This window comes from Bactrocera oleae, chromosome 2 (assembly GCF_042242935.1).
Source record: "Bactrocera oleae isolate idBacOlea1 chromosome 2, idBacOlea1, whole genome shotgun sequence".
Classification (NCBI taxonomy): Eukaryota; Metazoa; Arthropoda; class Insecta; order Diptera; family Tephritidae; genus Bactrocera; species Bactrocera oleae.
Genome location: NC_091536.1, coordinates 20,643,998 through 20,666,661, shown reverse-complemented (window position 1 = coordinate 20,666,661; position 22,664 = coordinate 20,643,998). Strand labels below are relative to the sequence as shown.

Here is a 22,664-nt window from a genome sequence, read left to right as displayed (position 1 = left end):
GTGTTAGTTATCATTTGCTTCGAAAAGCAGTCAACTTTTACTGAAATTCTTTTTTGTATATATTTCGCACAAGTGTTGCTCAACAATGGTTAAGCATGTACATTTAGAGTGAAAATCTATTGAGCGATATCACTTTTGCAATCAAAGGAGAACATTTCATATAATATCTCCTTTTTGTAGCGACAAGGACTTTTTAATATACACTAAAACAATTTCACAAAATATGTTGAGGGTACCTAATCTCAATAATCCGTCCATTCACTCAACACTCATTTCGCTTGGATCCATTGCAACACTTTTATTGCGTTTTGTAATGATAACAAATATTTTTTAATAAACTTATAAAAAGTAAGACATTTTTGCAAGACTATTGCTTTTTGCGAAAAACTTCGACCTTCAGCGGATGGCAGACATCATCAGGCACCTCTTCGCCAACCGTTATAGATACATCCCCTTGCGGGCAAGCACTCAATGCAACCAAAAGATTCATATCAGCAATAAATTCAATATAATCTCCTTTACGGGCTGGACTGGGCTTACAGAAATATTGTTGAGTATCCTAAAATGTATGACAAAATAGCAAATATTTGAAACGCCATCATAAATAAGTAGACATTGCATGTAACAAAACTGTTGCATACTCACTCTTGTGAAACCTGTGCACATAAAAATATTCCAAACGTCATGCACATCTTCCTCTTTCAAGCCACGTTCCTCGATCACCGCTTTCGTAAGCGAACTGTGACAGCTGCCCACACGATCATTTCCAGTGATTAATTTATAGGTATAATCGTCGCAACGCGTACCAATCACATCATGCAATGAACCGCCATCCTCATCAATTCCATAGGCGGCCAATGAGTCATAAACGAAGGTGGCCATTGGTCTTAAATAAGGTAAATTGCTCCACAAGCGATCGTAAACTTTGAGATGTGTGCTGTGTAATTGACGTGTTTTGCCCGAATAGAAACGTTCTTTGGTATTATCCAAGTTCCAAAAATTCACATCGCCCACCTGTGAACCCTCGCTCACAGTAATGCGACATAAATCGCCAGCCTGCATGGTCCAAGTGCGCGCACTGCGCTTTGGTACGACCACCGTCTCCACAATTTCGCCAGTGAGCGCTTCAAAACGTTTGTCGTCGTACAGCGTTTTATCGACCTGTGCCGAAGCAGGTTTATTATAACATATCAAAGGAGTGTATTTGGGAAAAGTACGGTGTTTAAAACCGCGTCCACACCAACCACCATTGTTCGCCGTCATATTTTGGGAATAATATGTCCACTATAACTCGAGCTATTACCTAAAAATATATTATACGCGCAACTTCAGCTATCAAATAGAACTGCTAAATCTAATCAGTATATGTTAGACTTTATTCATTTATAAGCAAACTTGAAAGAGAGCAACTTATTTTACTAGTGAGTATAAGTTTGCGCAAAGCTGCTTATGATAACAGAGTACGAAAAGTAAATTATTGTAGTATTTATTTATTCGAATACATAGCTATATATGTATGTACATATTTTTGTATATACATACGTACGCGAATTGTTTATTAAACAGAAAAGTACTATATAAACTGGTATGCCTTGTTGAATACGCAAACAGCATTGGGAAACTATGAAATTCAATCGATAATAACGAAATATGATGGAGAACGGCTAAATGATCCTGGCCATTTTATTTATATACATACGTATGTATAAATTAAATACATGTATATACGTAGGTACGAAATGAATTGCTCATCTCTACAGTGAAGCATAATCTAAGGGTTATTAAAAAATTATATTTTATTGTCATATATTTAAAAAAATTACCGCTTTTTCATAATTGAGCTATCTCCTACTTACTTATGCTATTCTGATAGTTCTCCGCTTACGCGTATCTTTACACAATATTAAACAGGTTTTGCATCAATTGATCTTTACAGAAATCTACGCTTTGGCGGGAGGGCAACAACTAGATTTCATGATGACATTCATACTACATCACTTTAATTTTGATTTAAATCAATAAATCAAAATAATATATCAAACAACAAAAAAAGCTACTACTTTCGTAGAAAAATTCTTTTTATCAAATGGAAAAACATATTCAATATTAATTTTTGTGCTAAACAGGTATCTAGTAGTTTATTTTTTAAACTATGGCATATTTTTTTCCAATATATGTATATGTATGTAAATTGTTAATTATTATTATTTTTGCGAAAAACTTCCACCTTCAGTGGATGACATATCTCATCGGGTACTTCCTCACCGACCACTATTGAAACATCACCTTGTGGACAGGCACTTAGCGCAATCAATAGATTAATTTCGGCAATAAACTCGAGATAGTCTCCTTTACGTGCTGGGCTTGGCTTGCAAAAATATTGTTGAGAATCCTGAAATTTGTGAAAAATATTTCAACCGTCATCCTATACATGCAACAAAATGTTCTATACTCACTCTCGTAAAGCCAGTGCACATGAAAATATTCCATACGTCATGCACATCTTCCTCTTTCATACCACGCTCCTGGACCACCGCTTTCGTTAGCGAACTGTGACAGCTGCCCACACGATCTTTACCGGTAATTAATTTGTATGTATAATCATCACAACGCGTACCAACTACATCGTGCAGCGCACCACCATGCTCGTCGATGCCATAATCCGCTAGCGTGTCGTAAACGAGTGTAGCCATTGGTCGCAAATAGGGGAAATTACTCCATAAGCGATCGTAAACTTTGAGATGTGTACTATGCAACTGGCGTGTCTTGCCTGAGTAGAAGTGTTCCTTGATATTGTCCGAATTCCAGAAATTCATATCTCCCACCTGTGAACCTTCACAGACAGTAATACGACACAAATCGCCAGCCTGCATTGTCCATGTGCGCGCGGTGCGCTTTGGTACGATCAGTGTTTCGGCGATCTCACCTGAAAGCATTTGAAGCCGTTTGTTGTCATATTCCACTGGATCGACTTGTGCCGAAGGCGGCTTATTGTAACAAATTGTTGGTTCATACTGTTTAAAGATGCGTTTTTCCTTCGAAGTACCAACCATCTTTTGATTTTTCAAAATGTCTTTAAGATTGCACTGACTACTTTCCGCAACTAACCGCAAGATGTTTAATTTATAACACCTCTTTTCTATGAACACTAAACTTGAATGGTTCCTATTTATACCTTGTTTAGGTATAACGCCGTTATGTATTTTCCCGGATTTATGTAGTTCAACATGAGAGTATTTGATAAAACTATTTACTGATAAATTCAATCTCGTGAGCGGTGTTATAAATATTAGTACTTGAAATATTATGCTCTAAATTGTAGAGGGGACAAAAGAAAGGTGCCAATTTGATTCTCTGCGAGTTGTAATTGTATATATAATATAAACTTCTATCTATCTATCTAAATACAGTATTCTACATGGAAGATTCCTCAAGTCCAAGAACGATTTTGCATTATTTGTAGGTCAATGAACTATTAGAATATATCGAATTTTTATATTCTTGCAACATGTTGCTACAGATAATAATAGTTTTTTTAGTCTTAAATTGTCAGGCAACACCTTGAGATCAATGGTGATTTATAACAGTTTGACGATTATTATAATTATTTTATCCACTAATATTAGTTAATACTGATATTACAATGGCTATTTCATAATTGTTGTTTAGAAAATATACCGTTAGACTGTATTCCAGTGTTTTATTCATTTATTTGGAGAATCGTACTTTTTTCAGAAATTTCTTCCTTTTAATATTTGTATTATAACTATTGATATGCGACGCTTCAATATATAAATATGTACTACATACATAATTCCCTGTATGTAATTCATTGTCCAAATCTGATATGTGATATTGGTCCAGGAGGGTGGTATGAACGAGGAAGATGTGCATAATGTGAGGAATATTTTCCTGTGTACAGGTTTTACAAATGTGCCTCTTGGAAATTAGTTGGATCAGTAGTGGATAAATAATTTTTCTTCAAATTTTCAGGAATACTTTACAGGATACTTAACACTATTTTTGCAAGTCCAGTCCAGCACATAAAGGCGACTACCATGAGTTTATTGCCGAAATTAATCGTTTGATTCCGCTAAGTGCCTGCCCACAAAGGGATGTTCCAGATTTCATCTAATGTTAAGATGAGCTCTTTCTGCCATAGTTTCAATCTCATTGTTGTCACAATGTCGTAAGTCGCATACTGTTCAAACTTTCTTTGTTCAGTCGAAAGTATTTGAATTATTCCTTACATGATTTTTTAGACATTTTTGACCTAAAATAGCATTAAAAGTTAAGATAAGTAATTACAAAATTAATATTGTAGCAAATGAAATGGAATTAATTTAACGTACATATACATATGTGAAGTTGTTGGGACTATTTTATAACATTTTTGATAAAACACTAAAATTTACATACCAAGTTAAATAAGTCATCCAAATACAGAATATATTGTTTATTCGACCGCAGGGAAACTAAAATTAAAACCTTCGCACTTCCGGAAATTTTATTATTTATTCGTAAATATTTTAACAATTATAGGAAGTCAATGTCGCCATTTCGAATAAATAATTGAAATATGTTCTTTATATATTTACTTTATGAAAAAATAAACGATTATTATATCAAAATCTCCAAAAACGGTACGGTTTGTTGTTAAAAATAAATCTCAGCGTCAGGAAACGTTAATGGAGAAAGAATGTCCGAACCGAAAAAAAAGGCACAGGGTTGTAATGAAAAAAAAATTTGTGAAAAATTTGCATCATGTGAGTGAAAACTTGTATGTGTTTCTTATTATAACTAAATTCTTCTCTTACTACGTAAATACATTACTGCTCTTTGTATTTACTTCTAAACAAATGAAACTTTTCATTAATTATAGAAAATAATTCGATTACGTTATACGCGTTTAACTAACTAAAGTATAATATATCCAAAAAAAGCTTTACAACACTCGTTTTGCAATCAGCTGATATTATAACAAAAGGCAAACAAACCGGCACCATCGAATTGTAAATAAAACCGCCAATTATCATAACAATATAATTTATCTGCAAAGGTTTAATACGATGTTTAAAACAACTTGTTTCGAGATATGGCGACAAGAGAAAGAAATGCCACGTATTATAACTCTTTGTAAAAATTTGGATGATAATATAGAAGGTGGCCTTGCAGCTGGTTTGATTACAGAATTTTGCGGTGGACCAGGTTGTGGGAAAACACAAATGTGGTAATATTATATATTGAATTATATTCGAAAATCGATAAATTAATAATTATAATAAATAGTTTGCAGCTTTGTATCAATGTGCAATTTCCACGGAGAGTTGGCGGTCTTCAGGGCCAAGCTGTGTATTTGGATACTAATCAAGATTTCAGTCCTAATCGTTTGCGAGGTAAAGCAAACTTGAGCTATTGTTTGTCATGTTGTCTTTACTAATCAACAAAATAACATTTAGAAATTGCGTTCTGTGCCGAAAAACGTTTCATTCGCGCCTTACCCAAAGTTGGGCTTGACTTAGGCACGCAATGTCCTTTTACTGTTAATTCAGTATTGGCAGGAGTGACTTATATATATTGTAAAAATCATATGGTACTACAAGCTGCTGTAGAGAGTCTACGTGAAATGCTAATTAATCATAATGAGGTAAAAATAAATATTTTCATATGTTTTTTGTATTTAAGTTTATGAAATTATATATGCAATTTGATAGATAAAACTGATCATCATTGATTCGTTCTCCTTCCCTTTGCGCTTAATTGAAGATGTGGCAGAACGTACTGCAATAGTTTATAGTTTATTATCGCAGCTGCAACAGTTAGCGACAGAGTATAAAGTGGTAGTAAGTACAAATGTTTCGCGTATGTTATTAAACTTATATGCTTAATGTTGTTTTAATTGTAACCAAAAATTTTACATTGGATTCATTTATTTTATTGCAGGTTGTTATAACAAATGAGTTAACAACGCGTGTTACTGGCAATGACTGGAACATATGTCCTGCATTAGGCGACAGCCACGAACATAAAATTAATCAGCGCATCATTCTCAGTAAATGTAATGAAAAAAATTATTACGTTGCATTGATGGAAAAGTCGAATATAGTACCACAAGTAGCAATACCTTTTGTGGTAATTTGCCGTCTTTAAAAACTCTTGCGTTAAATTAAAAAAATTTTATTTACAGATCAAACAAAATGGAATTCGTGATATATCATAAAGAGCAAACACATTTTAACTGTAGCTAGTTGTAACCTATTATTTATGCAAAGTGGTAAGTGGACGAGCACCTATCATATGATTATTTTTACCTTCATGATTAATTGCTGTGACGCCATGAAAGTCATTTACTCTAAAGAATTCCACCAGTGTATCATTGTATATAATTTAAAGAGTTTTAGATGAATTCCAACATGCCTTTGTAAATACTACCAGCATATTCAATGTTTAAAGAGATTCAAAGTTTGTGTGAGTATGAAATTCTTGAGAAACACGCTCTCTATTATTTTAAAAAGCATAGTTAAAGATGCAATTTGATTTGCAGTTTAATTGAATGCTTATGATTCACCCATAGCGAGAACTATTTAAGTATGTACGTATATTTTTATTATTTAAAAACTAGAAATTTTTGATCAAATCTGAAAAATATAATAATAATAATATAATAGCAACAATAAACAAACTTCCAAGCATACATATGTATGTATATATTTAAAAAATTGGCTTCATGCATGCATTACTAAAATATAAATTTTACCCGTAATATTTTGAGTATTCGAAAAGGTTTGTTAAATACAAATCTTAAAACCCACATTCGTCAATTATTATCTCTTTTAGTTTTCCACAATTCGAACTACGAGACACTACGAGTATTATGTAGATATATTGGTTGTTGTTATTAGTCATATTTTCATATTTTTTTGTTACTTCATCACGGCTATATTCCATGACGTTTTCTTAGAAACAAAGGTGAATATGTGCGCTCAAAATCTAGCCAAGTACATGACGTTATACAAAACAAAGCTCTCGATATCTTGAATTAAGAATTTTGTACATTTGTTATAGCCGGTGTTTGTAAATGTTGCTCTCTCTTAGCCCAAAAAGTATTCAATTGGAATAGCATAATAGATAGGAGAGAGAGAAAAAATAAAAAGAGAAAGAGCGGAGACCAACATTGAAAATCATTTTCAAGTTAGCATTTGCTCCACATTTCCAACATGCAAAGCCGGTAGTGATTTGTTGTTGGTGCAGAGCGTATTGACTCTTGCCAGTTCCCAACGCTCCCCCAACTGATATTCACCTACTTTTGTTCACTTCCAATGCTCCTGCGAATAAAAGTAATTACATTTTGTGCGACGCATTTCAGTCTACGTTGAGGCGTTGAAGCAGAGAGTGCACACAGTTAGCAGTACAAAAATACATTCACTTGTGGTAAATAGAAATTTATTAAAAATAGTTCAATGTTCAACTTTCACTTTTTGTGAATATTTGTATTTATTTATTTGCGTGTTTATTTTTTGATTTTTACACAGTAATTATATTTGCGGTGTATTTAAAACGTGTGAAATGAGAGCAAAAGTGTAGTAAATAGTGAATAACTGTGGTTTTGAGGAGAATATAAAGTGTTAACTCGAATTTAACAAAACTGGGTGCGGTTTTCGGTTTTTATTTATTTTTTTTGATTATTTGAAGCAAGCAACTATTTTCTTCAACTGTTAGTTTTTCTATATTTATGTTTTTTTCTTAAATGAATTCTTTTGTTCGAAATAATATTTATTTTCCCCTTGCAATGAATAGCAGCGAACGCTCTAACAGCGCTAACTGATGACATCATCATTCCAACTAAAACTCAACAAGAGCACCGCCAACATTTGTAAATAACAACAAAAAGTGTCTGAATACAAAGATTAGCATTATGATAAACGCTAAAGAAAACAAAATAACGATGTAACTACAATGAATCAACTGTAAAAATACTTTGTGCATAAAATAATATAAATTAAAAAATATATTTTTTATATACATACATATGTATGTACCTATATGTATACTTGTACCACATAAAGTACCCATATATATGTATGTATGTATGTACGTGTATGCATATGTATCACGAAAATAAGTAAGCATGAAGATTTCTTCTGGCAGTCTTTGCCAACGGGGCAGTGCTATTTGTCTACAGCCAAATAATGTATATATTAAAAGGCTATATAAAGTTCAGTGTGCATAGTATGTGTATATTAGATATGTATCTGCACAAATGTTTATGTAGTGGTATACATTCATACATAGAAAACTTAAATTATAGCTTTTATAAAGCGGCATCTGTTCACGAGCGTGTGGCTAAACAAATTGTACTCGGCATACTTTTGCCTATGGAGCTTAGCTTAAGAGCATTTTAATCGCTACAAATGAGAAAAAGTATTGTTGAGCACATCATACATACAGAGTAAATGCAACGGATGTGATTAAAAAAGCAAAAATCGAAAATCACAATAATAGTTGAGCTTTGCTTTATTATAGAATATATATATACATATGAGTATGTACATTTATATATAATAGTTATGTTAATTGAGCTGAATGCTTTTCACATATTTATTTACTTCCACAAATATTTTCGTAGATCATATGACTCAGTGGAGAGCAATGACGTATTTCATTGCACATATATACGAACATACATACACGTTTATATATGAACATACATACATACCATACGTAAGGTTACTCCTGTTTGTTTGTCAATGATTCATTTTTACAATGTACACATATACTCATCGATCTTACTTTGAACTAAGATAGTGATCAGCAAATTATTATGTGCATTTAATGTTAGTTGTTGTGTTCAATTATTTGGTTGTTGTAAAAGTTACATTTTTATTATATAACATACAAAAATACGAAAAAACATGACTTTAAATTGTTTTAGAAAGGTATCTTGTCGCGAAAATAATAACCAAACTTTCGATAAAAAGGTTTATCAATGTTCTTCCAAATAATACAAAACTTCTTCATGTAATAACTCGCAATTTGATAGTTAATTATTAATACAGTTATTGTTACTTTTCAATTCGAACCTTGATTTTCGTTACTAACTTCTTCTCGGCGAATTTTATGCAGAAATATTCCATGCACAAACGTTCTAATTAATATAGTAAATATATAACATACATTCATATGTAAGTGCAAGCAAACTCACCTGAATATATTATATTTGCTGCTAAAAAGCTGTGTCAATTTCCAATGGCTTGTTCTCTCTAAAAAGCGCACTTAGATGCTTTTTACTCAAATTCTGTATTCTGTGTTCGCTTTTCTGCTTCAAATTCCATTACAATTATCTAGCTTAAATATCACACATTTGTGATCGTTCCGTAGGCTTCTTTTTGAAGTGAGCATCATCTGACAGTCATCCTATCCACCATTGCCCTTACGAGCAAATATCGCGCTTCATGTCCGCGGTCACAATTATTTCAATTGAATGTGCTGATCGGGAGTTGTTTTACATGCGATTCCAGTAGCTCAATCTACATATATAGTTATAGGTATATAAGTCTGTACATACATATGTATGTATGTATATAATTTGCCGGTTATAAAAGATTTTGTTGCTTCGCATTTTGAGCATTTCGTTCTATGTACTTTCACATGCACAGCATAATATACATATACATATGTATATATAAAATGTCCGTATTAGAAGTACGAACCAGTTTTGGAATCAAGGCATAAAAAGTTATAGGTAGTTTACAAGCCGCAAGTTAGTCTTCATTCGCCACGTCATTGCAAGCATTGTTCTTGTTAGCTTTTATTTCTACTGTCGTATATGCTTTTTGTACTTTTTTGTGTTGTTTTTTTTTCAAATCTATATTTTTATAATTTTTTTTTTAGCTTAGTATTCAAATCACAAGACCCACTTGTCCGCATTCAAAAGGAAGTTTCAATATTTTTCATCGGTTTCTTTTGACTCACACTCTTATTAAATTTTGCGCTCTGGGCGTGTACTGCACACTGACGTCGTTAATAATAAACTATTTATATACATATGTATGTTTGGGTAGATATAAAGTTGTATTAAAGCGCTAAATTGCATATAAAGCGCAGCGTCAAGAATTTTAATGACGTGTTCACAAATTCCATGGAGCCTCTTAACAAAATGACCTCAAAAGTGATTCGTTTTACTAGATTAATGACCTTTACTGTATTTTATGACAGCATTTTTAGTATGTTCTATCCACCCACGTTGGAACCTCTCTTCTTATTATTCCATTAAAAATATTTGTACATACAAGTATATAGCATACACACGCCTTACAAATTCGCTAGTTGCCTAGTCGAGTGACTCTCCCAAGTTTTAAGCCGCCTCCGTATTTTGAATGGATTTTTATGACTATTTTTTTTTAGAGCCGAACAGAAGTCATGCCTGTTGGAAAATATGTAAGTATCTTTGTGTTACATGTCTAACGACATTTCAACTGCAGACTGTCGCCGCAAACCGGCGCATGTGACAATCCTCTTATTACACACCCATGTATTGACGTGGTATCCTTAAATACTCGTTTATGAATATATTTGTATGCCCATCTGGTACTAACAACAACCTAAAAATATACAATTTCGTCCTTACTTAATGCTTAAAAGTGTATACATATGTTATATAATATATTGTGAGTATATAATCTGCCCAGCACATATGTACATACAAGCATATGCAGATGGTATACATTCTGGCGCCCAACTGACCCGACAAAACTTTCACTTTCAACTTGAACATAATTTTGCATGCAGCGTTTGGCCTCTTTGAGTCATTATTAATATGGCAGAGCAATGCAAGTTTAATGTTTGACCAACTCTTTACTAAGTACAAGTTGCTGCAAGTTGCCTTATGCCAATACTTATCAACTATATACTTAAGGTATGCACCATAACGAGTCATAGAATTGTTGCATGTTCTCGTTATACTTTTGTAAAAGAGAAATTACATACATATATAATAAATAAATATTGATGGTCGCCAAGTGACCGCGGTTTGGCGCCATCATTGTTAACAAGTGCGCTGTTTTTTGGCACTCAAAGGACAGATTGAGACGCAAGTTAAATATAATTTATTGTGTCTAAAGAAGCGTGTGCTTATTGAATGAGGATGTGTTCTATTGGCTATACGCGAGCAAAAAATAATGCTATGGTGGCTTACATAGATCCCTATGTATGTTACATAATTTTAGTTTTTCTAAACCGTATTCTGCCACTTTTTGGTTTTAGTTTCGGTTTTTGAATGGCGTCATCGTTTTGTGTACACAACAATTTTCTAAAATACTATGAGTGTATTGTACATACGAGTATGTAAGTGCTGTTTCACATGTCATGGCGTATGCGTAACACGCTAAGACCAATAGACCAGTGCGGCCAGGAAAGCTATGTTTTTAGATAATGTATGTATGTACATATTCGCCACTAGAATAATAAAGCGACTGTTTCTTTTCTGTAGTTATAGTAATATATAATAATCGGTTTAGCTTTTTTAAAAATGACACATGTATTTTTCTACAATATTTTTTTATAATTAAATTTTCAGAAAGCAATTTTTTAGAACAAAATTTTAATAGTACAAAAGAATTATGCATTTATTACAAAGAAGTACATACATATGTATGTTCAGAAGGTGTTTAGTGTAATTTAAGTTACTGTAATGAAGTAATTAGCACATGACTTCAAATATATAGCTTTATAATATTTAATACATATGTATAATGATGTTATTTTCTATTTCATTACAGCGTGATTTATTACATTTTTAAGTGACTAAATAAACTAAGAAACCAAACAAAATGAGCTCCGCTGAATATTATCCATTCAAGGTGAGTTTATGAGTTACTAAATTTATTGTATGATTCATAAATTAATTTTATATACACACAATTTTGAGCGTACCGATTAATTGTTTAGCAAAGGAGTTTAGGCGCTGCGGTTATTTGCTGAATTTTGTTTTATATTAGGTTATACACAAATTGTACACTGTTGTTTGTTCGAAGCATAAATTGGAATTTTATCGGTTTAGAACAAACATACACATATACAATGTGGTATTTATGCATGTTCACATAAGGTATATGTGTATAAATCTGTATGTGTATGTATGTACATATATACTTGTATCAAAAGTACAAATTTCGACTTGTACTTGAAATGTAGTTCATCTCTGCACAAGTTTCATATACATCTTAAATTATACTTCTATTAAGGGGTTAGGGTTAGTCAGAATTCCAATTTCATTATTTTCGTAAACTAAATAAATAATGTGAACATGTGATGCAGTACATGATACTCTCAATTTTGAATATCGCATTATATCCAATTGTCAGATTGTAATTGAAATGAACGAAATATGTTTTCACAACTTTCTCATTATCTAATCAGTTTGTTTGTACCACACAGCTCGATAAATATTTGCAAAATGACAAATCCGTGCAATTATTAATCGCTTTTGTTTAACCGATTTTTCTTCTCATACCGAAACGTTATTTTACATAGTACATGCACATCTACATATGTATGTCGGTTGACTCGTATATGGATAAAATACAATTGATAACCGACGACTTTGAATTATGTACTTCTATGTAAGTTGTGTACATATATGCATGTATACACTTATGGATATAGGGATAAGTTTATTCGTACGTTATCATTAAGATTTTAGATTTCCCCTAGGACTCAAAGAGTATATAGCGCATGATGTCTCTATTTTCATTTAAAAAATACTCTGGAATGCATAACTGTATTTGTTTAAGCTACTACTGCCGAGAAGTTCATAATGAATAAATATTGGTTTTGAGTAATTTTTGATTTATATACGTACAATTAGAACTGTGTTTTAATACTATTAAAACTGTGACAATTTTCATTTTTAGTGCACCCCTACCGTCTACCCCGCTGATCCTTTTGATCCCGTCGAGGATGCGGCCATTTTACGCAAAGCGATGAAGGGTTTTGGCACCGACGAGAAGTCCATCATCGAAATTTTAGCACGTCGCGGCATCGTGCAACGTTTGGAAATCGCTGAAGCTTTCAAAACTTCCTACGGCAAAGATTTGCTTTCCGAACTGAAATCAGAATTAAGCGGCAAATTCGAGAATGTCATCGTCGCATTGATGACACCATTGCCACAGTTCTATGCCAATGAATTGCATGACGCTATTTCCGGGCTGGGCACCGATGAGGAGGCGATCATTGAAATTCTCTGCACACTCTCCAATTATGGTATTAAGACCATTGCACAGTTCTATGAACAGACCTTTGGTCGTTCATTGGAGTCGGACTTGAAGGGTGACACCAGCGGACACTTCAAACGTTTGTGCGTATCGTTGGTACAGGGTAACCGCGATGAAAACCAGGTGAGATATATTTAGGAAGTGATGCTAAATCAAATATTCACGTTTTTCAATTTTCCCTTAGGGTGTTGATGAAGCCGCCGCTGTTGCGGACGCACAGGCTTTGCAAGAAGCTGGCGAAGGTCAATGGGGTACCGATGAGTCCACATTCAATTCAATTTTGATCACACGTTCCTACCAGCAGTTGCGACAGATCTTCCTCGAATACGAAAATATCTCTGGTAATGATATTGAAAAGGCGATTAAGCGCGAATTCAGCGGCTCTGTGGAGCGTGGCTTCCTCGCTATCGGTAAGTGATGAGTGGCAGTAAAAGTAAAATTGTATGTTTATAATTATATTTTTATTTGCAGTGAAATGTTGCAAGTCGAAGGTTGACTACTTCGCCGAACGTTTGTACGAGTCAATGCATGGTATGGGTACCAAGGACAAGACGCTGATTCGTATAGTGGTCAGTCGTTCGGAAATCGATTTGGGAGATATTAAAGAAGCATTCCAAAATAAATACGGCAAGAGTTTGGAATCGTGGATCAAGGTAAATCAATATCAATATTTTATATACATATGCGAGTATTTTTAATAATTTATCGGTGAAATTAGTACTTTGCAGTGCTTGATTAAAAAAAAAAACTAAAATAATCATAATTAAATAATGATTATTAAATTGTACATACTTGTAATTATTTACATATCACTGCAAAACTGGGTTTATATAAATTTATTTGTTACATAATTGTCTGATTTTACTAATGGGTAACTTTTACTTTTAAATCAACCGGTGTTGGTATGACTCTCTCATTTTTTGGTTATGCTGAATTAAGATTGCATGCTTTTTTTTATTTTTATTTTTAAAGCATATGTGGTAGTGGCTTTAATAATCGAAATGCTACTGGCGTAAAAAGTGTTGTAATGTAATGCAATGAGAATTTTTAAACTATTTTCAATGAAAAAATTACGGTTTAAAAACAATTGCGTTATACTACAAAAATTAATGAATTCATAACATCTTACAAGCTTATAAAGCTAAAAGATCTTTTGAAATTTTGTTGCAAACCAAAATAATATTTTCATATTGCTATCAGATGACTTGAATCATTTTGTACAAATTGATGCTAATTTGTGCTTAAATATTTTATGCTTGACTTTCTAAAATTTTTTTGGCGTAATTTTTTTGTTGCTTACATTAATGCCCGATTTAAAAAATAATATATAAAAATATCTCTTTTGTTAGAGCTAGCTTGCGTTCTCTTTAATGTGTGTGATTGCAAATTATTTAAAATAAATATACTTTCTGTAACTCTGTCCATTTTCACGGTGATAAGAAGTTAACCTTGAGTAGAGATTTAGGGTTCAACACCACAAAGAAACGCCTTTTTTAATCTTAACTATTTTTTCGTTTCTGTTCCAAATCCGAATTCAAATTAAATTAAAAACATTCGACTTTTTCAGGGCGACACCTCTGGCGATTACAAACGTGCCCTATTGGCTATTGTCGGATTCTAAGACCGAAAATAGATTTTTAAAGAAAACAAATAAAACTGAATGTATTTTTAATTTACTAAAAGTACCTAATGATGAAAGAAATATTGTATAAACAACGGAAGTCAAACAAGCGAAATAAAAATGGCGGTGCTGTTCACCGTTTATCTCCTAAAAATATGCCTTATATATGCACGTCAAAGCGCACATAAACTTACTCGTTCATACACATAAAATCTCAAGAAAACATTCTCAACTCAACTACCTATTTATCTACTACTTAATCTGCCTATAAATATACAATATGGTTGAAGTTTGAAAAAGTGTTGACTTTTGTAAAAAAAAAATAGCGAAAAGTGCCTATCTAGGCATTAAATGTTATTCTACTAGTATACCATCCACACTTTTTTACGTCGAATATTATTGTGTTATACATCAAATCTCAATTGTTATTTTTATTTATACATATATTATTCCACATTAAGGAAACATATTTTGAGTATGAAAATCATTAGCTCTCGGTTTTCCTTATATATATATTCTTAAATATACATATGTAGTTGAAACAAATGCTTATGAATAAATGTGCATTTCATATACAAACAAAGTGAGAACTATTTATTTATCTTCAACGCCACCCTCGCAATTGGCATTATCAATGCGAAACATTATCATGCTTATCTAATTAGATCTTAGAGCTTAATTGTCTGATGGGAATGATAAGAGTTTTTAAAAAAGCGGGCTAGAAACTTTCAACGGGGAGCACCCAAAGGTGGATTTGTAGAAATGATACAATTAATCGTGTGTGGATTAAAAAAAAATTAATTATGAGAACACTAATATTTTTCAGCAATATACTAATTTTTAAATAAAATATTTTTTCAAGACATTTTTTTGAAAAGAAAATATATGTTTGTATATCTAGTAGAGTAAAAACTTTCTCCTTTTTTCTTGCAATGTCATTCAAACAAATATTAAAATATGTTTAATCGGGAATAAAGACTACACTAACACCATTTTTTCTTGGCTTTAGCTGTATTTAATTGGGCACATATTATATATTATATACAAACATACATACATTTATTTACAGACTTATTACAAAAAATATTTTAAAAGTTGAACGCATTCGAAAAAAAAACACAACAAACAAAGTTTAAGTCTTAATATTCATAATTTCTGAAGACTGCAAAATATTAAGAATTATAATTTAATCAGTAACTGTCTGCCTTGCACTTTAACATATGGTCGTCACAATTTGAAGGCTGCTGAAAATACTAAAACCTGCCATTTTATTAACATTTAATAATTAGTTAATCAGATCAATTTGGCAAACCTCAAATTTCGTATAGTTTTCACATTATCAAATTTATAATTCATATACTCTTTTACAATTTTTGCCTGCATTGTGCAACACACCCGGTCATATTTATTAACAAAATTCACCTTAACCTGTAATTACTTTACTATGTAACTGTTTATAACCTTATACAATTATTTCAAAACTTCTCTTTGCTTTTGTCTATTCTCTCTAATAATTGTCTTTTTAAAAACACTCCAACCCACCATATCCACACTAATCTGCAACGTTGTGTGCTTTGCAGGAGGATTCACAGTCTGAGATCGGTTTTGTGCTTGTCACTATGGTTGCCTGGTAGAATGCTTGATGTTTACAGTAGAACTTCATACTTAAATGACAAGGCGAAGAAAGCAGCATAGTGCAGCTCGCAGCTTTTCATTTAAGATGATCTAAAAAATAAAAATAAATACCAAAATGCCTTTTATGAAATTAACAAGCTTATATATGTATTTAAAAAGCTATTCATTTTAAATATCTTGAAACAAAGAATACGAACAAAGTTCGACCACAAACAAAAATGCTTTACTTATAAAAGTTTTTAAAATGATATGTTGTATTTATATGTGCTGTATTGCTTTTGTATTAAGGACTTTGCAAAGAAATGTGTTTCTTTCGGAGGTACAGTTAAAATTTAAAGTATTGTTTTAAAATTTTCTGCGAATATCTCACATTTTGATATTGTTTGGATTAATTTTTTATTTACAACTTTTTTACTATATATATATTTAGTATATTTGAAAATTATATTTTCAAGTGCTATAACCGATTTCATCAAATAAAGTATTATTCACGAACAAATAAATACAGGCTTTTAATTTATGTAAAAATGTGTACATTTGCCATTTTTCTTCTTTTATTCTTTACAGGATGACGTGAATGGGGATACTGGTCATGCTTTGAGTACATTAGCGTCGTATTAAAATTTGGTCTAACATATGGTATTTAACTAGTGGATTAATTTTCCTATGGAGAAGTAATTCTACTCATCATACAAACTTATTTAAACATATTAACTAAAACTCGGATACGTATTGTAATATTATTATTGTATTGTGTTTCTCTTTAAATTGAACAAAAACTATTTGTACAATAGCCTGCCTGTGTTTTATTTGAATAAATCCATATTTTTAAATACAAGCTTTGCCAACTTTAAGGCACTATTCACACGTTGCTCCTTGGACTCTCCCTTTACTCTCCTCCTTTTACTCTTTATGAAAAATTACTTAAAAATTCTCCATAATTTTTAATATTGTCACATAAATTCCAATGATTGATTTATGATTTTGGCGATTATACACTATCATAAGTGCAAAACCAAATACATTCATTTCACATCTAACAAAAATATTAATTAAAAGACAGATTTAACAGAGTTTGAAGTAATAGTTATTTTTACCCTTGCCATAATTACACGAAAAGTATTTAATATAGAATATAATCCTATGTTCCTATTTCGCAATGCGATCTGTATATGCTGCCCAAAGGCGATCACGGTATAGAACTGCTGCTTTTTCAACACACTTAGCTTGTAAAATTCCACGTCCTACAACACCGATATCGGCACCACGTTCCTGCACTACATGTTCGGGCGTTTGATATTGCTGTCCCAGCTGGTCGACAGTATCATCGATTTTTACACCAGGTGTAAGCTGAACTAAACCAGGAAAATGGAAGCAACTGGCCGACTGACACACAACTCCGGCAACAAAATCAATGTCCGCACCTTCAGTTGCAATCTTGCTGGCCGCTTCTGAATACTTAGCATCGATTAAACTGCCTGTGTTAGATAATTCGGCAAGTAAGAATACGCCATGTTTTCTTCCATCTGATACACTGTCAGCAAGACCGGCTTTAAGTCCTTGCAATATGCTGCGACCTGACAGTGCGTGGGCTGTAACCAAATCCGCCCAATTGGCGATCTTATATACACCTTTGCCATATTGTAGGGATACCGTATTTCCAATATCGGCAAATTTACGATCTTCCATTATTAAGAAATTGTGTTTATCAGCCAAGCTGCGTAACTTCTGTATGAATGCTTCATCGAAATCCTCTACAATGTCAATGTGCGTTTTCAGGACGCAAATATAAGGCCCACAAATTTCCGCGATATTAAGAATCTCTTCAGATTTAGTGAGGTCAGCGGCCAGGCAAAGATTAGTCTTCTTGCTTGCCATCAAATGGAAAAGCTGCTTGGCCAGCTTAGATTTCGCTAAAGTGGCGCGATGCTCGAATGAAAGTTTAGTCCTTGAGAATTCATTAGCTAACAAGTAAAAAAGAGGGAAATCGTAGACAAAAGATTTTAAAATAACACATAAAAGAACAAACATTATTAATATAAACTTTGTTTTAACAGTGCGGTATGTTACCAGAACAAAAGAGGATTTTTACCTTTCCAAGAACATTCATAGCTGCAGCATTCCATAAACAATAACAGTTATTAGATGCAATGACGATATCAACCAAAATGAAAAATATTTTAAATTTAACTAAATTTTCCAAATACTAACTCATCAAGCACTAAATATATGGAAGTTAAAAATTATCAATTATCAATAAATCATATTATTATATATATCCAACATATAATACAATATTCGTTTTTCGCGCATAATTAAATTACTGATACGCTGGGTAACCGTTACAATAACAACAACAACTATTTAGCAACTGATTTTTTCAATGCTATATATGCTCACTTATAAAAAATAAACATTGTTTATTTGAATGATATACTTGTTCTGCATGTTTACTCACCAACAATTTTACTCTGTGGATTTACGAACGAACCATCGCCTTTAATTTGATAAGCAGCAATATATTTTGCAACCGCATCCACAGTGTCACCTTGAATCTTTCCTGCTTCATGCAACGTGTTAAGTAGAAAAGACAGCGTAAATAAGGAGTGCATGCGCACCTGCTGCTTTTCAATATTCACCGCTCCACCTTGCTCACGATCAACAACTACGACAGCATCGGTGACAACAATACCTTCCCTTTGCAAATCACGTACTGTGTCCAAAACACTTGAACCAGATGTTACGACATCTTCCACAATAAGACACGTGTCGCCCGCATTATAGAGACCTTCAATTAACTTTTTTGTGCCATAATCTTTGGCTTCTTTACGTCGCACCAGCATGGGGGTACTTTGCTGTACGGACACCAAAGTGGCCAATGGAAGAGCTGTATATGGTACACCACAAACATGTTTCGCCGTCAATTGGTGCTCCTTAATATGGGCGGCAATCAATTCCGAAACTGTTTTCTATAAATAAAAGAGAGGAATAAAACCAAAAATCCAAATACATATGTATATCTAATTAGTATTTACCATCACTTCTGGATAGCTAACAATTACGCGTAAATCAAAGTATACAGGTGAATTAATGCCCACTTTCATCTTGAAATCGCCGAATTTGAAAGCATTGATTTCGTATAATTTTATTGCGAGGGCTTTACGTACATCACTCATTTTGGCAACCGGTGTTTTTTTAACAAGTGTTTAAGTATAATTGCTTAATATTAATCGCTTTTAAAAGCTATCACAAATGCACGTTTTTGGAATGGTCGAAATCACGCTGTCGCCGCGATATGTAATAAGCTAATGACGACTCTTGTGTACTGTGAGAAGAAGTTTCCAACCGGCCTGCGAAGTTAGCGAAGAACAGGGTTGACACTTTTCGACAATTGGTACATATCTATTCCCTTAGCATTTTGTTCTGATTAATGCAAAATTATTTAAGATAGTATCGCGCTAAACAAAAATTTCAAAATTATTACACGGTCTATCAAACTATGTTTTTTTATTAAAATATTAAATTTAAAATCCACTACTTCTAACATAAAAAGTAGTTTTGGAAACTCTGTCTAGTTATCAAGCTGTTGTCACATCAGAGAACGTATATGCAGAGAACGTATATGATCATATACGTTCTCTGGCTGTTCTTCATTAACTATCAGTTTATTCCGGAAAATATTGTATTTCAATTCTATTTTACTTTCTTTTATTTTTAATTTTCTGCTTGAATTGTTGGGTCGGCTTTAGAATAACGTCCCACGCTTTCGTGGATAAAATGGGTATGGGCGGATAGAGGAGATCCTCCAGATCAAGAATATATATAGATATAGCCGCGGGAAACTTATAGTTTTCGAGATATTTACGTTTAAAGTTGAAAATTTCAACTATTTAAAGTACGTATTTTTGCTATTTAAAATGAATTATACACTTGTATTTATCACTTTTATATCCACTAACACTTGACTAATTCGTTTTTAGAAATTTTTTTTATATTAGATGCTGCAAAAATAGCTTTATTTCAATATTTAAATCATTCTTCAATTTTATTAATTTTGACAATAACAGAATGGTTGTGAATGTCAAAACATCAGTGTTGCCATACTAATATATTTGGTAAACGAAGAAAAATAAAATAAACAGAGAGATTGTACCCTAGATACAGGAAACAACGCAAACAGAATTTCTGCGCGTAAAAACTTTGATACACCCCGGTGTTGGATCGACCAGGGTTATTTTTTTTGAAGCGCGGCCGAAGGCCGCCAACCCAAAAATAAGTTCTGCGCAAAAAAACCTTGATCCACCCCGGTGTTGGATCGACCAGGGTTATTTTTTTGAAGCGCGGCCGAAGGCCGCCAACGCAAAAAGGAGTTCTGCGCAAAAAAAACCTTGATCCACCCCGGTGTTGGATCGACCAGGGTTATTTTTTTGAAGCGCGGCCGAAGGCCGCCAACGCAAAAAGAAGTTCTGCGCAAAAAAACCTTGATCCACCCCGGTGTTGGATCGACCAGGGTTATTTTTTTGAAGCGCGGCCGAAGGCCGCCAACCCAAAAAGGAGTTCTGCGCAAAAAAACCTTGATACACCCCGGTGTTGGACCGACCAGGGTTATTTTTTTCAAGCGCGGCCGAAGGCCGCCAACGCAAAAAGAAGTTCTGCGCGAAAATTATTTTGATACACCCCGGTGTTGGACCGGCAAGGGTTATTTTTTTTGAAAAAGTAATATTGTCATAGAGGGTATAACATAATACTTAACATCAATGCTTTGTAATAGTTTATTTCTCTAGGTTTTGGATTCCTGTATTTGGGGTATTGTCTGTGTTAATTTCTTTCAGTTCAATTACAAAAGATGTCGATAAGGTAACACTGGTTATTTGAAATTTTGCAACCCTTTTGTTATTGTCAGAATTAATAGAATTTAACAATAATTTAATTATTGAATTAAACTATTTTTGCACTATATAATGTAAAATAAATGTGTACAAACGAATTAGTGAAGTGTTAGTCGATATAAAAGTGGAAAATATAAGTGTATAACCCATTCGAAATGGGAAAAATGCGTACTTTAAATAGTCAAAATTTTGAACTTTAAACCTAAATATCTCGAAAACTATAAGTTTCCCGCGGCTATATCTATATATATTCTTGATCTGGAGGATCTCCTCTATCCGCCCATACCCATTTTATCCCCGAAAGCGTGGGACGTTATACTAAAGTTTTCCCGAATTGTTGTTGTTTGCGAGCAATAACTGTTTTATTTCACCTATAATTGTGTTTGTGAAGAGCAGAGATGATACATTGTTTTTAATGAAATACTAGTCAACGAAAAAGTAAGCCTATAGCCATATGAATTTCCCATACATATCTATCTATTCCGTATCCTGGGTTTCTACGGAGTCTTTACTATATAATTAGGGGAGGAGTATGGTTAACTCATGTAAAACAAGGTAAATTTTTATGATTTCTTTTTGATGAAACAATTAAAATCTATTTTTCAAATCCAATGGTACATTAAAGTATGACACTTGCAGAATATTTTGTTAAATTTTCATTTAGAAATATAAGGAAATACGACTATGGCAATAATTACTCTGGAGCGTCTCGGAAAAAGTTGAATTGCGTTATCCTTCATGACTGGATGCAAGATCAATTGAAATCCAAAAATTAAAATTATATCGTTAGATAATCGTAACGCTGGGGGGTTTTTGAAATTTAAAATTTTCAGTAGTTATGAGGGCACAGAATTTGGAAAACGCTTTAAAGTTTTCAAATCTGATATAAAAGATTCAACTTCGTCAATTTTGCTCTAATCGACTTTAACACAATCTTCTTGAGAACTATGCATTCATTGAAGATAAAACAAAAACATTCAAAAAAAGTTAAAATAATATATTTATCTATTAATTCCTATAAAACTCGATTGATGAAGAGTTTTTATCCGAATTAAAAAAATGTAACAAGCGTTGAACTGTGAATACAACAGCTTTTCTCAAAATAAAAACACTCGGTATATATTTGAATTGAAATGATTATATTTTATTTGAATATCTTGACTTAAGTTTAAATAAAATATTAATTCAAGTACAAAGTTATTCATAATTTATTACAATATCGCACATTAGCTCGTTCCGCTCAATTCT

The 22,664-nt window shown here is 32.8% G+C and overlaps 6 protein-coding genes across 10 annotated transcripts in view; 3 read left to right on the top strand and 3 right to left on the bottom strand.

Moving 5' to 3' along the window:
* Positions 1-272: 272 nt before the first annotated feature.
* Positions 273-1,415, bottom strand: LOC106625860 (uncharacterized). The gene is made up of 2 exons (XM_036377708.2): positions 646-1,415; positions 273-559 (listed from the first exon to the last, which is right to left on the bottom strand). The coding sequence occupies exons 1-2, from the start codon at positions 1,261-1,263 to the stop codon at positions 368-370; spliced, it is 810 nt and encodes a 269-aa protein (XP_036233601.1). The 5' UTR covers positions 1,264-1,415; the 3' UTR covers positions 273-367.
* Positions 1,416-2,106: 691 nt separating this feature from the next.
* On the bottom strand, positions 2,107-4,244 carry LOC106617396 (uncharacterized). The gene is made up of 2 exons (XM_014234546.3): positions 2,457-4,244; positions 2,107-2,392 (listed from the first exon to the last, which is right to left on the bottom strand). The coding sequence occupies exons 1-2, from the start codon at positions 3,051-3,053 to the stop codon at positions 2,195-2,197; spliced, it is 795 nt and encodes a 264-aa protein (XP_014090021.3). The 5' UTR covers positions 3,054-4,244; the 3' UTR covers positions 2,107-2,194.
* Positions 4,245-4,953: 709 nt separating this feature from the next.
* On the top strand, positions 4,954-6,265 carry spn-D (spindle D). 2 transcript variants are annotated; one of them, XM_014234554.3, is made up of 6 exons: positions 4,959-5,230; positions 5,290-5,396; positions 5,460-5,647; positions 5,715-5,843; positions 5,944-6,132; positions 6,188-6,265. In XM_014234554.3, the coding sequence occupies exons 1-6, from the start codon at positions 5,070-5,072 to the stop codon at positions 6,218-6,220; spliced, it is 807 nt and encodes a 268-aa protein (XP_014090029.3). In that variant the 5' UTR covers positions 4,959-5,069; the 3' UTR covers positions 6,221-6,265. The 2 variants fall into 2 exon arrangements, with proteins under 2 accessions (XP_069967218.1, XP_014090029.3); XM_070111117.1 differs by lacking the exon at positions 5,715-5,843 and having other exon boundaries at positions 4,954-5,230.
* A 1,006-nt stretch (positions 6,266-7,271) lies between these two features.
* AnxB9 (Annexin B9) lies at positions 7,272-17,320 on the top strand. 3 transcript variants are annotated; one of them, XM_014234609.3, is made up of 6 exons: positions 7,272-7,431; positions 11,778-11,858; positions 12,912-13,394; positions 13,456-13,681; positions 13,743-13,924; positions 17,095-17,320. In XM_014234609.3, the coding sequence occupies exons 2-6, from the start codon at positions 11,829-11,831 to the stop codon at positions 17,146-17,148; spliced, it is 975 nt and encodes a 324-aa protein (XP_014090084.1). In that variant the 5' UTR covers positions 7,272-7,431; positions 11,778-11,828; the 3' UTR covers positions 17,149-17,320. The 3 variants fall into 3 exon arrangements, with proteins under 3 accessions (XP_014090084.1, XP_014090085.1, XP_014090083.1); XM_014234610.3 differs by lacking the exon at positions 17,095-17,320 and adding an exon at positions 16,473-17,030; XM_014234608.3 differs by lacking the exon at positions 17,095-17,320 and adding an exon at positions 14,839-15,475.
* A 271-nt stretch (positions 17,321-17,591) lies between these two features.
* Positions 17,592-19,990, bottom strand: r-l (rudimentary-like). Its single transcript, XM_014234548.3, has 3 exons — positions 19,563-19,990; positions 18,986-19,496; positions 17,592-18,491 (listed from the first exon to the last, which is right to left on the bottom strand). The coding sequence occupies exons 1-3, from the start codon at positions 19,701-19,703 to the stop codon at positions 17,677-17,679; spliced, it is 1,467 nt and encodes a 488-aa protein (XP_014090023.1). The 5' UTR covers positions 19,704-19,990; the 3' UTR covers positions 17,592-17,676.
* A 1,763-nt stretch (positions 19,991-21,753) lies between these two features.
* mRpL45 (mitochondrial ribosomal protein L45) overlaps positions 21,754-22,664 on the top strand; it is a 44,100-nt gene continuing 43,189 nt past the window's right edge. For both annotated transcript variants that reach the window (XM_036377680.2, XM_036377679.2), the window contains exon 1: positions 21,754-21,971. The gene's annotated coding sequence lies outside the window, so the exon portion shown is untranslated. The remainder of the gene's footprint in view (positions 21,972-22,664) is intronic.